Source organism: Seriola lalandi, unplaced genomic scaffold, assembly GCF_002814215.2.
Source record: "Seriola lalandi dorsalis isolate HSWRI2012SDOR001 ecotype SW California unplaced genomic scaffold, Sedor1 jcf7180002054306, whole genome shotgun sequence".
NCBI lineage: Eukaryota > Metazoa > Chordata > Actinopteri > Carangiformes > Carangidae > Seriola > Seriola lalandi.
Window position 1 is genome coordinate 868,721 of NW_019524859.1, and position 18,744 is coordinate 887,464.

General features: G+C 37.7%; 1 protein-coding gene across 1 annotated transcript in view; it reads left to right on the top strand.

Moving 5' to 3' along the window:
- aldh1a2 (aldehyde dehydrogenase 1 family, member A2) overlaps positions 1-14,572 on the top strand; it is a 22,962-nt gene extending 8,390 nt beyond the window's left edge. Inside the window, exons 2-13 of the mRNA XM_023406404.2 lie at positions 440-544; positions 1,099-1,239; positions 1,553-1,682; positions 3,664-3,725; positions 4,446-4,574; positions 5,840-5,953; positions 9,835-9,937; positions 10,622-10,806; positions 10,979-11,143; positions 11,824-11,981; positions 13,332-13,406; positions 13,660-14,572. Of these exons, the coding sequence (XP_023262172.1) occupies positions 440-544; positions 1,099-1,239; positions 1,553-1,682; positions 3,664-3,725; positions 4,446-4,574; positions 5,840-5,953; positions 9,835-9,937; positions 10,622-10,806; positions 10,979-11,143; positions 11,824-11,981; positions 13,332-13,406; positions 13,660-13,732 (1,440 nt within the window). The 3' untranslated portion in view covers positions 13,733-14,572. The remainder of the gene's footprint in view (positions 1-439; positions 545-1,098; positions 1,240-1,552; positions 1,683-3,663; positions 3,726-4,445; positions 4,575-5,839; positions 5,954-9,834; positions 9,938-10,621; positions 10,807-10,978; positions 11,144-11,823; positions 11,982-13,331; positions 13,407-13,659) is intronic.
- The last annotated feature ends 4,172 nt before the right edge of the window (positions 14,573-18,744 follow it).

Below are 18,744 nucleotides of genomic sequence, written 5' to 3' on the forward strand. Positions count from 1 at the left end.
CCACCCCCACATCCACCCACCCCCTTTGTCTGGATGGTGGAGCACTCCCAAGAGAGCAATGCTGGACAGGCAGGAATCTCTGTCCAGATTTCCAGAGATTCTCCCATATCCCTTACACAAGAGCCTGGAACCTGGTGCTGGGGCTGCTGCCTGAGAGCTGTTAGTATTTCACAGCCTCAGCTGCAAGCATGTTACTGCAGCCAACATGGTGTAATGAAATGATTACTTAACATAACATCAATATTTAAAAATAAAATAAGGTAGTCATTACTCTATCTACCACTCAAGCTCAGCATGTTTGCAAATCTTTGCATATGTTAGGTTTTAATAATCCATTTGTGCATTTAATTTGTGTAAAGAAACTAGATTCATGACTACTAATCTCTTTAACAAAGGTTACTTATTAATGAATACTAAAGTCTGCCATTTTCTCCTGCAGATTTTCATCAACAATGAGTGGCAGGACTCTGTTAGTGGGAAGGTCTTCCCTGTCTACAACCCAGCTACTGGAGAGCAGATCTGTGAGGTCCAAGAAGCAGAAAAGGTAAATACTCCACAGCATAACATTGTAGGTAACAATACTACACTATATAAAGTTGTATTGGTAATTTGATATTGTAGTTGGTTGCCCTAGAGCAACAGTGAACCACTTCAATACTTATGGGTGGTTTAATCAGTAAAAATGCCTCATATTGTTTTAGACTCATATGTTTTTCTATGCAGAATCGTAATCGGAAAAGTAACTATCTGTAGCCATTAAATTAATTTAGTAGAGTAAAGACTACAATGTTTTCCTCTGAAATGTAGTTACTTATTTTTCACCACTTGAGTCTGAGATTGAAAAACAAGTTAGCTATTTGTTTCCAAAGAATTAAGATAAGCAGAAGTACAATATGAGATCAGGATCTTGTTATTTGGTGAACTGGCTCTTGCTCTAGCCCTTCCTTATTTCTGTAACTTTGAACAGAAAAAAAGAAGTGCAGAAAATATTCATGTATGCTACTGGCATGAAAAGACAGATTTCATGAGGGAGTGCAAAAACACTCCTGCCTACTGGATCAGGTCAGATAATTAATGTGTTTCCCTCTCGTCTCATAGGCTGATGTTGATAAAGCGGCGCAGGCGGCTCGCCTGGCTTTTTCTTTGGGCTCTGTATGGCGAAGGATGGACGCATCTGAAAGAGGTCGTCTGTTGTCCAAACTGGCCGACCTGGTGGAGAGAGACAGTGTCTATCTAGCAGTAAGTTAACTGAATATGGGCATTGTAGCTCTGTAACTAATTTAAACAGTTTTCATTTGTCTTCGTTGTTAATACATTTTTACACCGTCTGCAGAGCACGTTGAGTTTTCTCTGTGTTTGAAAACACAAAACACCTACTTTGCCTTCAAGACAGCGTATAACTGTAACTTAGGGGCTATATTTGTAGTTTAGTGTTATCTCAGGGTCACGTTTCACCCACGAGAGAGTGTAAAGGCTGGAGCAGTATGGAATTATGTGAGGATCACAAGGTTATATCCCATATTTCTCAAACATCTCCCCCGTCTCTTTTCAGACTATTGAGTCACTGAATAGTGGGAAGCCCTTCCTGCCCACCCTGTTTGTGGACCTCCAAGGAACCATAAAGACACTGAGATACTTTGCTGGATACGCAGACAAGATCCACGGCTCTTCCATTCCAATGGGTAAGATCCCTGTTTGAGCATGACAGCAGTGTTTCAGTGAAACGGACTAAAGGCAGATTGGTGATGAGAAACCATGGACACTGGGATACCAAATCAAAATACTTTGCGTTACGTTGTTTGCTTGGTTGTGGCCTGATTTAAACCATTGTTTGTTTATAGGGTATTTGGTCCAGCGAAATTCTTGTACAACTCTTCTTGTTAGAACAGTAAACATAAATGTATTATAAGCCTCCATAGCTGATTTTTTTAGAATAAGCTGTAAACACAACACTGACGTATTTTCATCTTTTCAAGTTGATAGGGTGAACATGTTAAGAAACTGTTAGCTATTAACATCGAACATCCAGCACTTATGGAGCAAAATTTTAATTCATGTGGAGTGTTGTTTCTGGCCACCTGAAGAATGTAAGTGCAATATTCGCAAGTCGTTTCATGACAAACACTGGCATTGTCTTATGAAAGTAAAGCTTATGAAAGCTTTGTGGAGCTGAGATACACTGCAGAGTCAGATAATTATCTGTGGGGTACTACGAGTGGCTCTTTTTAGATCCACTGTTATTATAAAGATATTGATTATGGCCATTTTAAGAACTTATTGAAGGAGCATTTAGTTGAATGAGAAAACACAGTTTTGTATAAAAAGCATACCTACGCTCAGCTGAAAAAGGTATCAAATGGACAATCAATCCAAACATTAACATTTTTCATCCTGAGGAGGCTGCCGCCAGTGTCACCTCTCTAAGGCGGCTGAATTCAGGGGTGGAGGAGGGGAAAGTTGGCTGTCTATTTCAACAGGAAGCACAAAAAAGACAAAAAAAAAAAAGGAATAAGAGAGAGGACATGGGAAACCTCCTGATACCACTGTATTGTCCCTCTCAAAGCTCCTCTTGTACACTGCTGCCAAACCAACCATGGTGAGCATTTTCCCAGGGCTCTGGTTTTAGCTTTATTCCTCTCGTAGACTTTCAGAGAAAATAAACAAGGATATTTCTGTCGCCTGTATGAGGTAAGGCAGTCAGTAAATCATATTTGTTCACCTGTCAGGAAGAGGCGCAGGACATCTATCATCAACAACCCCCTGGCACCTATTCATCTCTCACATTATGATACAGCTTTGGAGTTAAATTTGTATCATGGACAGTGTGTAATGAATGAGGAGTGTCTTCATGTGGAGCTTTGGCTAAAAATTTTGGTATAGTTTACATTGCTTGTTCCAAATTGAAATATAAGTCATCTCCAGACGTCATACTTTCAAACAAACCTCGCTGATACTTGAGTTCCTCCTGAAAGGCTCGTGTCTAATAGGGTTATAGTTCCATTCTGCAAACAATAACAGTTTTGAAAGATCCCACATCCACTTTGGACTTAAGGACAAATGCTGACATGCTGTATATTAACCTGAACTACTTTATCCACTTATGTAGTTGTGTGTCCATTGTCATACTTTCTCTGTATCCCGTTCAAAATGATCATCTGGCTCGTCTTCCTCATTGATCATTCCGGTCCAAAAGCAACATAAAGCAATGTTTCATCAGCTGACGACTATTGTAACAAATTTATACACACATTTCTCAATATCAATTGTTTTTGTGGACGATGAACAAGCATGGCACACCCTCAATAAGTACCTCCTTTTTATTCAAGTAATGCAAGAGGAATGAGCAAACCTTTCCAGCATAACACCCATCTCTATGACCTAAAACAGTTACACACATGCCTGTGCTTTTGGAGGCTCGAAACGAAATGTAATCTCTCACCAGGGTAAAGAAACGAGGAATGTTGCGTGTGGATTCACTTGCAAATTAACATGTCAAGTCAACAACACCGGGGGTATCAGGTGGTGACATTTTTCATGTGTTTGAGGCATTTTTCAAGCTTTAAACTTCTTAAACTAAATCAGTGTGTGTGTGTGTGTGTGTGTGTGTGTGTGTGTGTGTGTGTGTGTGTGTGTGTGTGTGTGTGTGTGTTCGTTCCTCCACAGATGGAGAGTATCTGACATTTACCAGATATGAGCCCATTGGAGTTTGTGGACAAATTATCCCTGTGAGTATTACCCTTGATACAAGTGACATGCGTTATGGAAACAAATGGACGTAAAAGATTTTTAAAAAAAGCAGATAACAGTAAATTGCAGTGATATTGGAGGTTGTTAGTCTTGGCTGTTTGTTGTCATTACATTCTGCAGTTTCCAGTAATTCCCTGACAGTCACTGTTTATTCGGGTAAATCTGCTGGTAAGCCCCCAAAATGACTGTGCCAGTGAGTTTGAGTAATAGGGAACGAGAAGTGAGAGGCAGAGGACTGAGCAGGGGGATTTAACATAGTGGGTTTGAGGAAAGGAGAATGGTGAGAAAGGAGGAAAAGATCAAGGAGAAAGAGACACTGTTGATTGTGCAAGAGTGCAGAAAGCGTGCGGTTCTGTGTTGAGCCCCATGGGCTCCTGTGTAAAGCAGAAATAACACAGGCCTGTGTGTTGTACAGTGATATGGGTCCATTGCACATGTGTTGCAATTTCCCAGCTTTCTCAGAATACTGTGGGAAGAGAAAATACTGTACAAGTGCCGAGAACATTTTCTCACTTGACTATGTTTAGACAGAGTGAAAATGAGAGTAAGTGACTTAAGAGCGATGACTTATTGAGCTTGACTTGTGACCACCCAGTGTGTCAGTCAGATGCATGATGTCTTTTTCCGGCATGTGTGTGTGTGTGTGTGTGTGTGTGTGTGTGTGTGTGTGTGTGTGTGTGTGTGTGTGTCATGCACAGTGGAACTTCCCTCTGATGATGACAGCATGGAAGCTGGGCCCGGCACTCGCATGTGGAAACACTGTTGTCCTCAAACCTGCTGAGCAGACACCTCTCACCTGCCTCTACCTCGCAGCTCTCATCAAGGAGGTAAATGACAACAATCACATTACCAACCACAAATGTGTTCACAAGGCATTTTGTCAGCATTTTATTTGAACAGACCAACATTAATAGTCCAATAACTGAATCAGAATCACTTACAGGTTTCTGTTTGCCAAGAACACAGTGTTCACTATGAATTTGGCCAACACTTTATTTGGATCGCCCAATGTTAATGTAACCTCAAAGCGACAAAAAACAGATGTTTTATAAAGTGTCGCTTGTCTATCCGGTGCATCTTTTCAGAATCTGTAATCCTTATTTCCACTTTTACATTAACTCCAGCCAACCCATTAGCTAGACTTTATCACTTGTTGATAGCTTTGATTATATTAGCTGAGGTGCTGAGATTCCAGTCTTTGAGATTTCTACTGAGACTTCAATACAATGGAGGTCATCATCTTTGTTTGTGGTTCTTAAAGCATTAAAAACTCATCAGCAACATGATGATGCTGATGAACCTTTCCCTGGCTGCACGACGCCTGAACACAACACCTGTGGACAGTTTTCATAGAGATGTACTCCATGAAATTCATATCCATGAATTTTCAAAATGAACTGACTACACTGTCACTGGCTGAATCAGTAGCTTTTAGCAGTAGAGCTCCTCTCGCTGGTGACTGAGAGCATCGTTCACAGTACTACATTTCCTTGTTTAAATGTTATTAAAAGCCACATAAACAATCTTATCTTTTAAACTGTAGTGACGAGCAGCCAAAAGGGAACAACCATTCATGTCAGCCTTAGATTTGTAATTCTGAGTCAGAGGTATCAGGAATTTCAGACTCCATTGAATGGTGATGTGATCGCTTTGCTTTAAGAAAAATGTGTATGAGCTACTTGGTCAGTGACTTTGAATTCTTTGAAGTCATTTATAATTTAACTGAATAGTTATAGGAATCAATGCTGACACATTACAAAAGAGCACTGATAAACAAAACACAGGACGTATGATAAGAGAGTTTCACGCTGTACGTGTAGTGCAGCCGAGACAGTCAACACAAATATGATAAAGAAAAGTTAATACAAGTGCAGATTTCAGTGTCCACATCCTCCCTGTCTTCCCCCTGTCCTCTCTGGCCTCTCCCCTTTTTGGAGACTATCTGTCTGTTGCCTTCTTCTTTTTGATGTTCTCCATTCTCTGCTGGTAGGGAGGTTGGGTTGGGTCCGGATTCCCCCACACTGCCTGTGGTTTTGCTTGGCTCTGCTGTCATCTCCGCTAAAGCTTGTTTCCTCTCATATTGTTTTGACAGGCCGGGTTTCCACCGGGAGTCATCAATATTTTGCCAGGATTTGGGCCAACGGCAGGAGCTGCAATTGCTTCGCACATGGGCATAGACAAAGTGGCCTTCACAGGATCAACTGAGGTACTTTGTCCTCTAGTGAAGTGGCTCAGAAAAAAACCTGCCGCTTTTGTCAGCGAACACAAGTGACACAGTGACCAACATGTGCAGAGCATAAGAGCAGGCTGGGTAATTAGGGGATGTTGTGTGCCTGTATTGAAGTCTAAATGACAAACAAATGGGGTCTTACATAAGCTGTGTGCCCTGTCATTACTCCTCATGTCAATGGGCTCTGATTTTATCTTGCACACATGCACATATTTGTGCTGTCAAGAGTATACAAACACATCTCTCTGAAAACACTGCCTCTCTCACACACAGGATAAACCATTGTAGCTTTGCAGAATAGGGAGGCAGTTAATGGAAAGCTAAATCATCAAGGACATACCATGTTAGGTGTTGAGCACTCGGGGGTGTTGCGGTCCAAATGCATTCCTCCGGCCGGAGGTAACAGCCAGAGTGACAGCAGATTCCTTTTCTGCAGATCATTTATAAACATCTGTTATTTCTAACTGCAAACTAACCCCTCTGGTAAAACCATTTACAGCAATTCCAATGTAGAATTTATGTTTTGATGTGACAAGCCTGTATTTCACATGTAACTTTGGTAAATGAGCCAGGTTTATATTATATTTGGATCAGCCGTTGTGGCTTATGGAGATGTCTGTTTTGACCCTGGTGGTGTGTTGGAGAAGCAGTGTGCATGACCTCCGATAACCCCACACAGGTAAAGACATACCTCAAAGCATTGCTAGGCTTATGTACAGCTGCTAGCATGACTGTAGTCCTAGTTTTGTTCTTACTTTTTATTTAATTCCAATCTCTTCAGCTAAAGCTATTTCAGCCATTTATTAAAACTTGCAAATTAAAACACAAACACAGCCTGAAACATGGTAACAAAACATGACAAACTATGACTGAAATATTGACCAAGTTATAGTACAAATCTGAACTATGAATGGCTCTAACATTGTGTATTTATGATTTTCCAGCACAGTATAATGTAAAACATACATTTTCCGATTGTCATTCTCTCTCTCTCTCTCTCTCTCTCTGTCTCTCTCTCTCTGACACACACACACACACACACACACACACACACACACACACAAACACATATCCGTCTACACCTATCTCTGTGAGGACCTGTCATTGACATAATACCTTCCCTAGCCCCTTACGCTAACCTTAACTATCACAGCTGAATGCCCAACCTTTACCCTTAAAAACCCAAGACATAACCCTCAAACAGCCATTTAAACTTACAGAGTCCAGCGTTTTGGTCCCCACAAAGCTGTCGGACCCCACAAGTATAGCGGTCTCTTGGTTTTTGGACCACGCAAATATAGTAAAACAAGCCCTCACAGACACACCCAATCAGTGTGTGCACGCGAGCTTGCATAAATGCACCTTCTAAAACAAACATCTTCTTTGTTTTATCATCTCGTCCTGATTGAACATTTCCTTTGTGAGTGGCCCAGTTTTTTTTTCTTTTTTTTTAACTTTTTTTTTTTTTTTTTTACTAGTTTTCCTGTTGTTTCATGTAATCTGGAGTCAATTACTGAGAGAATGAGCCAGTGCTGTAAGTGTCTGCTGATGCCCAGACAGTGAGTCACTGCACTGTAGTAGCAGTGGTGGGGGATAGTAGCCACCACCGCATCTCCTCACAGGCTGGAAGGTGGTGGTGTAGCTACAGGTGGATTTTAGCACCACAGCTCATCTTCGTACTGACTCACATGTGACTGTGACTCCACATGGAGGAGTCTGGCAGCCCAGCGTGTTTCCTTTACCCCTGAATAAACACACGCTAACCCCCCCTTAGTCAGCCGCTTTGTGTTTCTGATCAAAGACAGACAAAAACACATCAGAAACAATGAAGCCAAGCCAAGTACTGTGTTGTTTTTATACAGCTTCGGTACAAGCCACAGCACAGCAGTCAGTTGATTCTGTTCTGTTCTCTTGTTTTCTATTATATCTTGGTAACTTGAAGATGAGTCTTTTCCATGTGCTTCAATGGGATTTTTTTTTTCTGGTTGGACACCGAGAGGGTATTTTTCCACTTTATGCTGTCAGTTCTTTCGGAAAATAAAACAGGCTGTATGAGTAACAGGAAGATGAATGCTTGTTTAGGGTGTAGGGTTGTGAGGGAGGTGTGTATGGGGTTTCTGAGACTTGTTATCTGTTGAGTCAATATTTCAAGACACTGAAAAAATATCAGTTAAAGCAGCTGATTCATTCTAGTGTCCCAAAATCATCTTTCTCTAAATTTCCAGTGGATGAAATATTGTTCATTTCCAGTGCGGTTTTAACCAGCAACAGAAAATATAGCAATCAGTATCATAATTTTGACACTTGAAACTTCCTGTAAATGGAGGAATGTGTCAGAAATTAGTAAATTGAAGATAAATGGACTTACATGTCGCTTTTCTAGACTTATGGAGAACTCAAAGTGCTTTACACCACAAACCACATTCGTCACACTTTTTCTATGCATACTTCCCTTTTCTGCCACACACATACTCTCACTTCTTGACTGATGACATTGGGGGTAATGTTGGGTTCAGTATCTTGCCCTAGGTCACTGTAACATGCAGACTAAAAGATCTGGGAATCAAACCACTGGCCTTCAGATTAGTGCACGACACGGTCTACCTCCTGAGCCACAGCCACACATTCCTTTAAATTCATTTGAGAAAGCAACTCAATATATAATATATTATGTTGTACTTTTCTTTAATATAATGACCACATAATGGCCATAACTACTAGTACCTTTTTATTCTATTGTTTACTCAGTTATAATCTATTTTACTTTATTTTAATCTTCTATTTTACTTCATTTTAATCTTTTTAAATCCTGTCTAAGTGTTTTATGTTGAAAAGTGCCATACAAATAAATTTGCCATGTCATGCCACACATATCGTTACCTCCCATAAAACCACAACTCTTCATTTTTACTCTTTGGCTTTTGTACGGATTAAATTAATTATATATAAAATGCTGAATAGCATTAGAGGTGATGGTATTTGGACTTTTTGTTCCCCTTGGTTAGAGCCAGGCTAACTGTTTCCCCCTGTTTCCACTCTTTGTGCTATGCTATGCTAACCAAATGCTGACTTCACATACTGGAGTGGAATAGAGTGGTATCAATCTTCTCATCCGTCTCTTGACAAGAAAGCGAAAGGGCAAATTTAAAATTTATTTAAAAGATTTATGCAACCCAACTATTACAATTTATTTATTTTATACTTTACATCATAATGAGCACGTTTATTTTGTCAACTGTTCCAGGCATCTTTTTAGGCATTGTTTCTGTTTACATACAGTTAAATGGTCATCTGTGATCTAAAGAAATGAGGACATTTCTAATCAGTCTGCTCCTAAACTGTGTCACTATGCAACAATAGCCAGTAATGTAACAAAAATGAATGCAGATGATGTTCACTGTGATTGATTACCCAATATAAACAATTTTCAAGAGGAAAAAAAAATACAAAATTTGTAGATAAGCTAAAACTTGCAAAATCACGGGTATGACCATGTCGTCTTCCATACTGAAAGACCAGACCCATATCATACCCGGCAGCCCCTCTCCCTCTCAGTCAGTTAGATCACAGGACACCACCCACACACCTTGTGGTTGCTCCTTCCTGCCCTCCATTATACATCAGATGCTGTTCCCAGCTAAAACATAATTTTATTTTCCTGTTGCTGTTTCCAAAAACCTGTAATAGATATTCATTCTGTGTGTTTGTAGAACTCATGTTTCAGCTGGTCTACCGGTGCATTCCCTGTTTGGAGCTAACCAACCTCTTTAAGCTATTTAATGGCTCCAGCTGATTTACTGATCTGGCTGCAGGCCTGTATCTCTGTGAGTAAACCTCAGATCTGTTTCCTCTGCTAGGTCGGCAAGCTGATCCAAGAAGCAGCTGGGAAGAGTAACCTGAAGAGAGTGACGCTGGAGCTCGGAGGAAAGAATCCCAACATCATATTTGCAGATGCCGATTGTGAGTTTTTATTCATTGCCTTGTTTACCTGTCATCCTCACTAGCTGGTCCACCACCATCCCTATTTTGTTTAGTTATGTGTCCCCATTCTCAGGCATTTCTCCCTTCTGTCTGTGGATAAACACACATGAAATAAGAAATCCTAAAATGCTCAAAGGTTTTGTAGTGCTATGAAAACCTGTGGATGGATGGGTTTCATATAAAGTCTATATGGCTCACCAAACTGGGGGTGCTGAGGCTTTCAAATGCTTTCAGCAGCCGTGAGAGGGGCTCCCTAAGGCCTGTAAATCAGGAGAATGGACCCTGACTCAGTCGGGTGCTTCAGCCGAGACCCATAAATCACAGGGGTGCGTTAACCCTTCATGGGCAACAGCAGGGTCCTGTCTCTCAGGTGTCAGGTATCAGATTTGCACAGGATACCTCCAATAAATATTGGGGCAAATTTTGTAACAATATACTGCATACACAGCTTTTTTTTTTTTTTTTCCAGATAAAGTTTTTATATGTATGTAGCTTATGTTAACATTGACTTCCACATTATTCAACTTTAAAGATCCCAATTAAGAGTTTTCTTTCTTAATAATTACCCTTATGATTATACAATTATTATCATCAGACAGTTTTTTTACGAACAAGTGGCTGTGTCTAGGTATTGATGAACTAAAATCTCTTTTTTTTAAACAGTTGATTTGGCTGTAGAACAGGCCCACCAGGGCGTGTTTTTCAACGCAGGCCAGTGTTGCACAGCGGGCTCTCGCATCTATGTGGAGGAGCCCATATATGATGAGTTTGTTCGGAGAAGTGTGGAGAGAGCCAAGAGGAGGATAGTCGGCAGCCCCTTTGATCCCACTACTGAGCAGGGTCCACAGGTGAGTGAGCGCAACACATCTATCACTTCATGAAACTGCAGACTTGTTTTAACATTTGAGCAGAAGTTCCCTTGTCTTCATATCATTTTCTTTCACATTCAAGCGTCTTTCTTTCTATATCTTTCTCCTCTGCCCGGGCTTCACGCATCCTATCTGTCCTCCACCTCCACAGATCAGTCGGGAGCAGCAGAATCGTGTGTTGGAGTTTATCCAGAGCGGCATCAGTGAAGGAGCCAAGCTGGAGTGTGGCGGCAAAGCTCTGGGCTTGAAAGGGTTCTTCATCGAGCCCACTGTTTTCTCTAATGTGAGGGATGACATGCGCATCGCCAGAGAGGAGGTACAGTGATAAAGAGCTGGGATTTTGATAGCATCAGCCCAACTAATGCATGTTATATCTGTGTGTAAAGCAGTGGTGGAAGAAGTTCTCTAAGTAAAAGTAATAATACCAAACTCTAAAAATACTTCATTCAAGTCAATGTTTTGCATCAAAACTTTACTTAAGTCTAAGTACTAAAGTAATATGAGCAAAGTATGCTCAAAGTATCACAAGTACTTATGCAGAATGCCCCCTTTCAGAGTGTCATATGTGTTTTACATATATATATATATATTATCTTAATTTTTGTTGATGCATTGACATGTAAGCAGCATTTAATGATGTGGCTTTTTGAGATGGATCTAATTTTAACCACTTTATATACTACTGGGTTGTTAAATCTATAAAAAATGCATGATGCCTTATATGTTTATCTTGTATTCTGTTTGACCTGCAGAGTAATTAGTAACTAAAGCTGTGAACTAAGTGTAAAAAAAAAAAGTAGAGTAATTCCATCTGATATGTAGTGGAAGTATAAAGTAGCATGAAATGGAAACACTCAAGTAAAGTACCTCACAATTGTACTGAACTTTATGCTTAGCCTTTCACATGTCTTTGGTTTTGACCATGGTAACTATGAGAAAAGTAAATGAGAAGATTTGAAGTTAGTGACAAACCTGTGTATTGTTGCCTATTTACAGATTTTTGGACCAGTCCAGCAGATCATGAAGTTCAAAACTATCGAGGAAGTGATAGAAAGAGCCAACAACACAGATTATGGTTTGGTTGCGGCCGTGTTCACCAACGACATCAACAAAGCCATGACCATCTCCACGGCCATGCAAGCCGGCACTGTCTGGTAAGCTTTCTTTCTTTAGCTGCAATCAGGAATATTTTTCATGTGGGAAGTATTCAGGCATCCAGAAACCATAAACTGGCAATGTGCCACGTTACCATCATTACACAAGCCACAAAGAAATGTTTTCCTTCCTTTTTTCCCTCAGCTCAGACATTCAAGATGTAAAAATATCAGAAGTCATGTGCCAGTGCAAGACAACAACGTAAAATGTAAACTGTAAATGTAAACTGACACCCTAATTTTATAATCAGTATAAATGAAATGGCCATAAAATGTTACTTCTTGATTTCACCAAAGATTGTTTTGTTTCTTTTGTAATTAGCTGCAGATGGTTATGAGTAGGGGTAGAAGTATAGCTAACATACAGCATCTGCCAAGAAATTTTCACAACTTGTCATACTTGACTGCAATCCTCTGCTAGCTCAGAAAACATTTCTCTACCCTCATCTTTCATGCCACCCCAGTCACCATCATACTTCTCTTTTTTTGAACAACCAAACCCTTTTCCTCCCATCCACTCTTCTTCAACAAAGCCCGCCTATTCCAAGCAACATTTCCTCACCACTAATACCGGCCACAATGACCACTTCTCATAATGTAGTAAGTCATGTGGGATTGACCACAGACAAGCAGTTGTGTCTCCAGTTACCTCCTAATCTCACAGATATGTCTTTTTTTATTGACTGTTGATTCTGGTTGATGTCTCCTCTGAGGTTGTTTTCTTATATACTGATCCGTCATGTGATTTATAGATCGACATTGCCATTTTTGTCATTTTTTAGAATAGTATTTACAAAATACAATATTTGTTCCCTAGTGGACACAGAAATTTACTTTTTTTCAAGCTCATTTTCCAGAACACAGAATAGTCAGATCTCCTCCATCTTTTAAAAAATGTTCTCTTTCATAAACTGGCTTCTATTCATTCAGTTCCCGCTATGTGAAAGATTACTGTCAGGGAACGACTGATAAGGCTGGACTGTAAGGGAATTCTTGGACGCTCAGTCACACTTCTCCCTCCAACTTTCTCAATCCCAAAGTTCACCAACTTTCTTAACTTTGGCGCTTTTGTTTTTTTTTACTCAACCCAAACTTTTGTATTTCTTCCTCATAGCATCCATTCACTAGTTCTTTCCCAGGCAGTTATAGCTTGAAAATTCACAACTATAGGATATTGTCAATCCAGATGGTTACAAAAAGTAGCAGTAAAGATGAAAATGTATTTTTACCTCAGTCTCACTAAATGCAGCTTTAATACTACTGCTTTGGACAAAGTTACGCCCCATTTCACAATATAAAGCCACTTCAGTCAAATGCACAGAAGTGATCAATGTTTTGTGTATTTCACAGGATAAACTGCTTCAACGCTCTGAGCACACAGTGTCCATTTGGGGGATATAAAATGTCTGGCAATGGGCGTGAATTGTGAGTATGACTTGGTTGTCTGCCCACTGAATATACACAAATTAACCACAGAATTACTAATACTGACTTTCTGTTTTGAAAACCTACTTTCCAAAATTGCTTAACATCACATAAATCTTTATCTAACAGGATATTGCAATGTTTCTCCTACAAGGGTCTCTAGCAGTGTCTCCACTATATTTCAATGTTCCTGTCAGAATATGATTAAACAAAATGAGCAGCATTGTTACTATTTCCTGTTGTGTGTTCTCAGGGGTGAAAATGGCTTGAAGGAGTACTCAGAAGTGAAGACCATCACGATGAAGATGGTCGCCAAGAACTCTTAAGGCAGCCATGCTTTTTTCGGGAGGAGGTAGCATCTTCCTCATCACTGACCCGCCTCTTGTCGGTCCATCCACAGTGGCAAACCACATTAACCATCCAAACTAGTTATCTCCATGGTAACTACAGGCTGTGACCACTTGCTGCCCTCTCAGTCCCTCCATCAGCTCCGCCTATGCTCGCCACGGACAGTCAGCTGATCCCTGTCCAACTATCTCCTTGAATTTGTGGACTGTCTCTAGTCTAACTGACAACCACTGAACCACCCCCATACTGTATACCTCCTCCACTAACTACACTAAAGCACTCACAGAGACGATGGGGGAGGCTGTTCTGACTGCAAACCCCAATAACAACCCCCCTACCAGCCGCTACACCCAGATCCTCACTGCCCAGATGCTGGATGCTCAGAGACTCAGTCGCTGCACTTGCAATCAACCCTTTACTAGCAACTTGTAATGTGTTGGGAGGCAGTTTTTCTTTGTACTGTGCGGTATGTTCATCAGAAACCTCATGTGTCATTGTCTTGGTAGAATTTATGCAAGCATGTCAGCTCATTCAAGACCACTGATGTTGTCAGCCTCAGATATGAATGGATGAAATGTTAATTCAGAATTAAAATTGATTTCTAATTGTCTTTGTTTATATTTTAGCTCATATGACTTAACACTGTATGTCAACCTTTGACTGATGTAAACGTGAAAGATTTTAACCTCTTAAAAGCATTTTTACTCTCACCTGCTAAAAGAGGAGTAGATGTATTTTAAACATTATGTAACTGATTTTCATTGATGTCCATCTATGTTTATGTTTATACAATCATATGCTATAAAATTATAAAATGACCATAATTTTTTTTTTTCAGTAAAAACTTTTTCCTGGAAAACATTTTTCTTTGAGTGTTCACTACATTGTTAGGACTCAGTATCCTCACTATTGTGTGACCAAGAGGTCACATAATTTACACTTACATTCAGGCTGAGGTGAAAATGTACGCATTTCACAGACCTGGATCTAACACCTTAATAATTTAATTACTTGTATTATGAAGTGCTCATACTGGAAATAAATTGACCCAAAGAGATTATTTTATAACATATTCACATACAAAATGTTTATAAATTTCTCTTGGGCACTTATCCAGTGGTCAGAATTGAAGAACAATTTGTTAAAGTGTTATTTTAATTCTGTCAGCTCCACCTACTGTGCAGGTAGATTCATGACAACCTTGTGTTAACATCTCACAGTAAGGAAAGCACAAGTATAGATAATGACAATGATAATGTCTTAATTCCATTTAGCTGCTCTGGTTTCAAGGTCTTGGTATTAGTAATGTTATTAGTTATACCTTTGCTTTTTGTACAATGAAAAGCAGCTACAATAAATTACAACCACAGGGAAGTGGAAACAGCAATGACAATGAAAAAAAATCTAAAATATTGGAAAAATCAATAACAATCAATCACAAAGATAGCAGATAAAACAATTCAGAAACGGTAATCTTAGTGAAGATTAATTTGCTCTCTTATGGAGTAAACTACTTTACTCCATAAGTGGACAGCTCATCAAGATGAGTGAGGTTCATGACCAACAGGGAGGAGGATGGGATGAACAACTTCTAAGGTCAGAAGTTATTTATTTATTTATTTTATCAGTGAGGCAAGACAAACACATAACAAGTGATTTCACATGAATAAATGTTACATCACATGCATCCGGCGTCCTGCACAATTCACCAGTGGGACAGGACGTGCAGCCCTGGGGATAGAGCCGGCCCAAGTCTTTAGGAGGCCCTAAGCAGAATTAGATTTGGCCAAGGGAGTAGGTTTGGTCTCAACATTGGTAGGGCTGCAACAACCCTGCCACTGGGGCTAAACAAAGAGATTGATTTTTATAAATGCTTAATTAACATATAAGATCTGAGTTTACATTCAGAAATGCAGATACACAAATGTAATATATGTACATGTGTTGAATCTCCATATATGAAATATATGTACATATGAAGTTAAATATGTACAGTCAAAGTATGTACATTATGGCCCATATATGTAAAAATACATGTGAAACCTGTTCAAAATTGGAACAATATCATATATTGACATACATGTCTAACTAACATATTATCAGGTTATATTATGGACTTATGTTATATAAATATGTATCCACCCCAAATCCTGTAACTATATGTTAATTATGGATATAGATATGAAAATAGATGTGTATGGTTAAATTTAAGAGTAAATTATTAAGAAAATCATCAAAAGAAATGAAAAAATGAAATAAGCATTTTGTTTTAATAAAGTTGCAATGTTACAGATATGTTTTAAACATATATCATATGTCCAAAAGATGTGTAAATGTCATAGTAATATATCCTCTTATAACTGACTGGTATGGTAACATCATTCTTGAAGGACAAATGTCTCATACATATATGTCATAAGTTATAGTATAGTAAGGCATAAAAGCGTCATTGTATAGTAAGGAATGAAATTTCAAAAAATTTCATAGTATAGTAAAGCATGGCATAAAATGTCATAAAAACATCAAATTAAGGTAATGAATAAAATGTCATTAAAATGTCATATTATACTAGGGATTAAAAATGTGATAGTATAGTATGACAAAAAATGTAATTAAAACAACAAAGGAAAGTATGGCATAAAATGTTGTAAAAACGTCATAGTATAGTAAGGCATAAAATGTCATAGTATAGTAAGGCATGAAATGCCATAAAAACGTCATAGTATAGTAAGGCATAAAATGTCATAAAAATTACATAGTATAGTAGGGTATGAAAATGTCATAGTATAGTAAGGCTTAAAAAGTCATAAAAATTACATAGTATAGTAGGGTATGAAAATGTCATAGTATAGTAAGGCTTAAAAAGTCATAAAAATTTCATAGTAACATATGTCATAAAATGTCATAAAAATGACATAGTATAGCAAGGCATAAAAACGTCATAGTAAAGTATGGCATAAAACGTCATAGTATAATAAGGCATAAAATGCCATAAAAACGTCATAGTAAAGTAAGGCATAAAATGCGATAAAAACGTCATAGTATAGTAAGGCATAAAATGTTATAAAATTACAGATTATAATATGGTATGAAAGCATCATAGTATAGTAAGGCATAAAAAGTCATAAAGTGTCATGTTATAGTAAGGCATAAAATGTCGTAAAAACGTCAGTAACGTATCGCATAAAATGTCATAAAATTGACATAGTATAGTAGGGTATGAAAATGTCATAAAATTACAGATTATAGTAGGGTATGAAAATGTCATAGTATAGTAAGGCTTAAAAAGTCATAAAAATTTCATAGTAACATATGTCATAAAATGTCATAACAATGACATAGTATAGCGAGGCATTAAAACGTCATAGTATAGTAAGGCATAAAATGCCATAAAAACATCATAGTATAGTAAGGCATATAATGTCATAAAAATGACATAGTATAGGAGGGTATGAAAATGTTATAAAAATTACATACTAAAGTATGGCATAAAATGTCATAAAATTACAGATTATAATAGGGTATGAAAACGTCATAGTATAGTAAGGCATAAAATGTCATAAAAATGCATAGTATAGTTAGGCATAAAATGTCATAAAAATGACATATTAAAGAATGGCATAAAATGTCATAAAATTACAGATTATAATAGGGTATGAAAACATCATAGTATAGTAAGGCATAAAGAGTCATAAAAAGTCATAATATAGTAAGGCAGAAAATGTCATAAAAATGTCATAGTATAGTAAGGCATAAAATGTTATAAAATTACAGATTATAATATGGTATGAAAGCATCATAGTATAGTAAGGCATAAAAAGTCATAAAGTGTCATAAAAAGTCATAATATAGTAAGGCAGAAAATGTCATAAAAATGTCATAATATAGTAAGGCATAAAATGTCATAAAATTACAGATTATAATATGGTATGAAAACATCATAGTATAGTAAGGCATAAAAAGTCATAAAGTGTCATGTTATAGTAAGGCATAAAATGTCGTAAAAACGTCAGTAACGTATCGCATATAATGTCATAAAAACGTCATAGTTAAGTAAGGCATAAAATGTCATAGTATAGCAAGGCATGAAATGTCATAAAAACATCATAGTATAGTAAGGCATAAAATGTCATAAAAATGACATATTAAAGTGTAGCATAAAATGTCATAAAATTACAGATTATAGTAGGGTATGAAAATGTCATAGTATAGTAAGGCTTAAAAAGTCATAAAAATTTCATAGTAACATATGTCATAAAATGTCATAACAATGACATAGTATAGCGAGGCATTAAAACGTCATAAAAATTACATACTAAAGTATGGCATAAAAAGTCATAAAATTACAGATTATAATAGGGTATGAAAACGTCATAGTATAGTAAGGCATAAAATACCATAAAAATGTCATAGTATAGTAAGGCATGAAATGGCATAAAAACGTCATAGTATAGTAAGGCATAAAATGTCATAAAAAATACATAGTATAGTAGGGTATGAAAATGTCATAGTATAGTAAGGCTTAAAAAGTCATAAACATTTCATAGTAACGTATGTCATAAAATGTCATAAAAATGACATAGTATAGCAAGGCATAAAAACGTCATAGTATAATAAGGCATAAAATGCCATAAAAACGTCATAGTAAAGTATGGCATAAAATGTCATATAATAGTAAGGCATAAAATGCCATAAAAACGTCATAGTATAGTAAGGCATAAAATGCCATAAAAACGTCATAGTAAAGTATGGCATAAGATGTCATATTATAGTAAGGCATAAAATGCCATAAAAACATCATAGTATAGTAAGGCATAAAAAGTCATAAAAATTACATAGTATAATAAGCCATAAATAGTCATAAAAATGTCATAGTAACGTATGTCATAAAATGTTATAAAAATTACATCGTATAGCAAGGCATAAAAACGTCATAGTATAGTAAGGCATAAAATGTCATAAAAATGTCATAGTATAGTAAGGCATAAAA